The sequence below is a fragment of the Drosophila montana genome, unplaced genomic scaffold (genome assembly GCF_035044405.1).
Source record: "Drosophila montana isolate Dmon_TW-CO22-7 unplaced genomic scaffold, ASM3504440v1 contig_2668_1, whole genome shotgun sequence".
NCBI lineage: Eukaryota > Metazoa > Arthropoda > Insecta > Diptera > Drosophilidae > Drosophila > Drosophila montana.
The window spans coordinates 660,740-665,771 of record NW_026997535.1 but is presented as its reverse complement, the minus strand read 5'-3'; the positions used below and the strand labels follow the sequence as shown (position 1 = coordinate 665,771).

Sequence of the window (5,032 nt, the reverse complement as noted above, 5' to 3'; positions counted from 1 at the left end):
AGAGTCAAAGCGAAAGCGGCTCTGGCCAAAACGATACAAACCAAAGCCCACAGACAATAGAGCCAGACACAGATTCGACCTGGCCAGGACGGTGAAAATTAAGTCAAACTCTGGCTGCAAACATTTTACCAATCGCTCGACCAATCGAGCCGATCGGGACTGGGACTGGGCCTGTTGCAACCGCAGCCGCACCACCCGCAACGGGGATTCGAGCCACTTTCAATTGTGGTGGGCGCTCTGCAGCTGCATCGGGAATGGGCTTAGGGATGGCCTTTTGGCTTGGGCACCGAGCTTACCAAGCTGGGTCTGGTTGGGTCTGAAGGTAGAGAATAATGTTGCATGTCGCGCCAATTGTGTACACGATTTGACTTGGCAGCCGCCTGACAGTGCTGCCCACTCCGATGTTGTTGTTGCTGTTGTTGTTGCTGCTGCTGCTGCTGCTGTTGTTGTTGCTGTTGCTGTTTGTGTGTCAGCTAATCAGCTGGCAAGTATCTCATCTTCGAGGACTACTAGCAACTGCCAAAACAACAGCGAAACAGCAAAACAGCCAACATGCACACGAAAAACTACCAAGTCATGTTGCCTGCTGATTGTTGTTGCTCCTGCTGCAGTTGTTGTGATTGTTATTGTTGTTGTTGTTGTTGTTGGTCCCGCAAATAAATCTCTTGGGCATTGCTGCTGTTGCCTGCTTTTGCCACGGCACCCAAAAACTTGGACACAACACAATCAGCCAGCAGCCAGCCGTGTGTTGCTGTTGCTGTTGCAGTTGTTGTCGTTGTTGTTGGTGTTTCCTGGAAAGCGTTTCCTGCATTTAGCTTTGTTAGTTTGCTTTATAACTATGTTGGCGCTACAGCCCGTTGCAGCGCATTTTTATACCCTATATACCCATTATAAAATAGGATGAAAAGGGCATATTGTCACTACAATCTAGCTTCTCCATATCCTTTATTCTCAGCATAACTCAAGCATTTTAAGAACTGGAGACACCACTTGTAGTTGGTTTGTCATAGGGTTCAAGTCTAAGTTAAGAGAAAAATGAAGCACAGCCACAATATGTTAGGGCAACTTGTAGGCACAGGGTATATGCATGTCAAGCATTCGTGGTTAGAGCACCTTTACTTGTTTGTGCTGATTTAGATCGTGTCCACCAACGAATCCGGCTGGCAGTTGACTTTATGAGGGTCAATCAGGCTAACCAGAGTAGTCGCAACTGTCCAATCCCAGGAATGCGATCGTATCGAAACAGCAGGCACAGGTCGAACATTTCTTAAATATTAAATGTCCTACACAGTTGAGTTAGTCGGAGAGAGTTGCTTGGACTACATAAGCCTAAATCATAAACAAAAAGTGTTGTATAAAAATATATCACAAATAATGCACGCTGGGCTTTGGGGGAATTATAATATTAAAGTATATTATAACAAAGGGGATGATCAGGGGCTTGGGGATTTTAAAAAAGTTCTATAATACCCAGTTGACATTAGAGCTCAGACATACTCACCTAAAATGATAGGAAGGAACAAGGAAATATTCGATTTTTTCTTTCTAGACTTTTCATTTTAAACTTTTAAGTCAAGTCAGACACATTAAATTTTAGTTTCGGCAAAAAATTGAAAATTTTCCATTTAGCCCATCTTTTAAGATTTTAGCGATATGGCCAAGTACTGTGAGGCTCTCTCCCATCTGTCGCTCATCGGCGCGTGTTGCTATGGAATCTACGCACTGACACCGGCTGAACACCCGTATGGATATACGGCAGCCGCATTCTGTTTTGTCCATGGACTGCTGTCGCTCGTGCGTTCCCTGGGGGAGGATGAGGAGTGCGGTCCTGCGCGCTCCTTTTCTGTGTCGACGGGCATTGTGGATGTTATACCTCTTCCGCTGGCCAATATTGAATTCTACTTGCAATCCTCCCAATCAGGCATGGCCTTGGTGCACGCCCTGTCTCTTATATTGCTGCTCTATGATATGATGGGCAGCTTGGGCGATGACTGGGATCGTGCCACGGAGACGGTTAAGGATCTATCGCTGCTGGGCAATGTTGCATCCGGCGCATATCTGGGCGTACAGGAAGAGAACTATTATCACGTAGGCGTGGCAGCATCCGCTGGCATTGCCCGTTACGGCTCCTCGCTGGTCAGCACAATCGTGCCGGCCGCGGGTCCCCATGTGAATACATTGAGCAAGGCAGCAATTATAGGGCTAATGACGTACTCCCTGACCAACAAATGATTTCAATTTTTAATATCCATACATAACATGTGCAAATATCATCAGATGATTAAATGGCTATAATTTTAGATACAAAAAAATACTTAAGTAAGCTGTTTAGTGGTTAAAGGCCGAAGCTCTTTCACTAACACAGTTGCTGCCACCCAGAAAATGGTCTATGATCTGCCCACTTTTGCTTTTTTCAATGACTGACGCTTGCAATTCCCAACAAGTTACAGGCTGTCGAGTGTTCTGTCTTAGCTATACAGACAACCTGTTCATTTTTCGCTGTTTCTATCTTGTTTGTTGTTGTTCATTATTTATATAAGAAAAAGCTAATAATACTAATTAATAGGAGTTGGAAATTCACGGGTATTTCTTCTAAAGATCATCTACTACCAACTACTGCTGGCAGTTTCGGCACTGATTAGGCTAAATGACTGTCGAGATAACCGCCTGGCTTGGCGCATTCCTGTAGCTTTCCAAATGGTGCCCCACTCCCACTCTGGCACTGCCACTGCCACTCCATGAAGACAAAGGAAACTGGGCAACTGGCAGCCGCCGCTGCGCAGGCGCGTGTTTGGCAAGAGTTCAAGTCACAGCTGGAGACTGCACTGCTTTTGGCGCATAACTGGACACAACTAGCGGACAGGCAGCTGGAGACTGGAGGCCGCCTGGCCTGGCCTGTCTGTCTCTCTGTCTGTCTGTCTGTCCCTGTGGCCGTGTTGGATAACAGGCAGCTGAGAGCCTTTGGCCAGCTCTTTGGCCATAAAAATGGGAAAATGTTGCGTTAATGCGACGTTTGTTCGAACACAGTTTTCAAACAGATCGACGCAGGCAATTGTTTGGACAGGCTCTGGCTAGCTGTGGACAGACAGACAGATGGATGGCTGGCTGGCTGGCTGGTTGAATCGTTGCAGTTGGAGCTGCAGCTGGCGGGCTGGTGGGGGCCACTGTTATACACGACTTTGGCTTTGCCTTCGTGTAGACATTATTTTGGGGCGTTTGACTCATGAACTACGCGCAGTTTGTTTGCGCAGATTTTTCGCACGTGTTTGTGGTCCCCAGTTGGAACACTTGGAATTTCTACAACGGGAGCGGCTCTCACTTCTACTGCGCAGCAATGGCGGCCAGCCGAGGCGCCTCCCATTGCCGTGGCAAGACGTCGACAAAGCGGGGACGGTGGCAGCAATCGATTTTCCCAATGTGATAAGGTTTCAACTGCGGCTGCTTTATGGGCATCCGGCCAGCGAACGAATCCTTTCAAGCCGCACACGTGCATGCACTGCCGGGCCGCATGAAGGGTAGCTACGCAGCGACAAAAACAACACGAAACACGTGTCACGCGGCATCAATTGAAAGCCGCGACTGCTGCAACATCCATCAAGGCACGTCCGGAAATCGGAAGTGCGCCCCCTCCCACTAGTCCTGCCGCCGCTGCTGCTGCGAGGGTGGCTACACCAATGTTGATGATGTCAGCATGCGGGCAACAAAAAGGACAATCGATTGTTGTGACATTGCATTGTGTGGCAGCAATAGCGGCAGCAGCTAAACCCCTGCCTGCCACATCTCTCTTCAGCAATTTATCCAATTTTATGCCGTTGCCAAGCTGCGTTGCCTCAATTAACGCTGTCCAGTGGAACGCTGAGACGCACAGCGTCTCCACTGGCTGCTCCCACGGCTCTCGTCGCCGTTGTCGTCGTCGTCGTCGTCGGCGGCGGCGTCGCGCTGCGTGCACGTGCAGCGCAGGACATTTATTGGATTTTTGCCATGTTTTTATTTGTTTCTATATTTGCTCAGAATTCCAATTAAACGCCAATGCCAATGTCTGGGAATGGGATTTGGGATTCGTATGCAGAATACAGGGTGTTTTTCGTTTATTGAGAAGTTACTTGGAACGGGGTATTATAATGTGATATTCAATCAAATAACAGCTTATCGAAACTCTTTATAATTAAATATATATTTAGAAGAATTAGGTACAATTATATACTATATCTTGCAAATCTATGGTGTCATAGTAAAAATATATGTACAGTAAAATATATATTTGAAAGTTTTAAATTCAAGTATATATTGTATCATAATATATCTTATCGATATATGTTATAAAGTTCGATTATAGTAATACCATTGTATTTATATATAATAGAGGGTATTACTTGTTTCAGTTCTCTACACATTTCCTTTTCATGCGAAATTGATATCTACCCAGACTATCTTAAGCCATTGACTTGGGATTTTAGTAAAATTTCATTTGCTAGTCAAGATATTTCAATAAGAGATACAAATTAAAAGAAATCACTTATCATCATTAGACAATGAATGAATTTATATAGAATTATATTTTAATTTTTCTATATATATCTGCAAAGATAGCTGATAATAACTACTCCACCAAGTTTTTCCTTATACTGAGATGTTTACAAAAATGAAACTGTTCTTTAAACGGAATTGTTCTATTCAATTCCGCGTCATTTAATTTGTAAATTTGTTGTCCCCTTTTTCTGCTAACTTTAAGACCTTTCAAGTAATTTCTATGGCAGCTGAAGACCTAGCAAAGAAATGTCCATTCTTAGGGCTTCCTTAAATAGGGGTCTGCGACGACACCCTGTACTCAATTAAAGTTCTGCCATTTTAAGTAGCGCAAACGGCAATTGAATGACGCGATTCCGATCCCGACTCCGACTCCACCCCAATCAGCTGCAACAACAGCAACAACAACGGGTGGCAACATGGTGTAAGGGGGGGGCATCAGTTTGAGGCACACGCTGCGGATTAGACGTGTAATCAGCATAAAATGTTGCCAGAGTCGGGTGCG

The 5,032-nt window shown here is 45.3% G+C and overlaps 1 protein-coding gene across 1 annotated transcript; it reads left to right on the top strand.

Moving 5' to 3' along the window:
• Positions 1-1,532: 1,532 nt before the first annotated feature.
• On the top strand, positions 1,533-2,314 carry LOC135429567 (uncharacterized). Its single transcript, XM_064683901.1, has one exon. The coding sequence runs from the start codon at positions 1,654-1,656 to the stop codon at positions 2,230-2,232; it is 579 nt and encodes a 192-aa protein (XP_064539971.1). The 5' UTR covers positions 1,533-1,653; the 3' UTR covers positions 2,233-2,314.
• Positions 2,315-5,032: the final 2,718 nt, after the last annotated feature.

What these genes read in the sequence shown, in the direction of transcription:
- LOC135429567 (XM_064683901.1), top strand. Translation starts at nt 1,654, where the DNA reads ATGGCCAAGTACTGTGAGGCTCTCTCCCATCTGTCGCTCATCGGCGCG.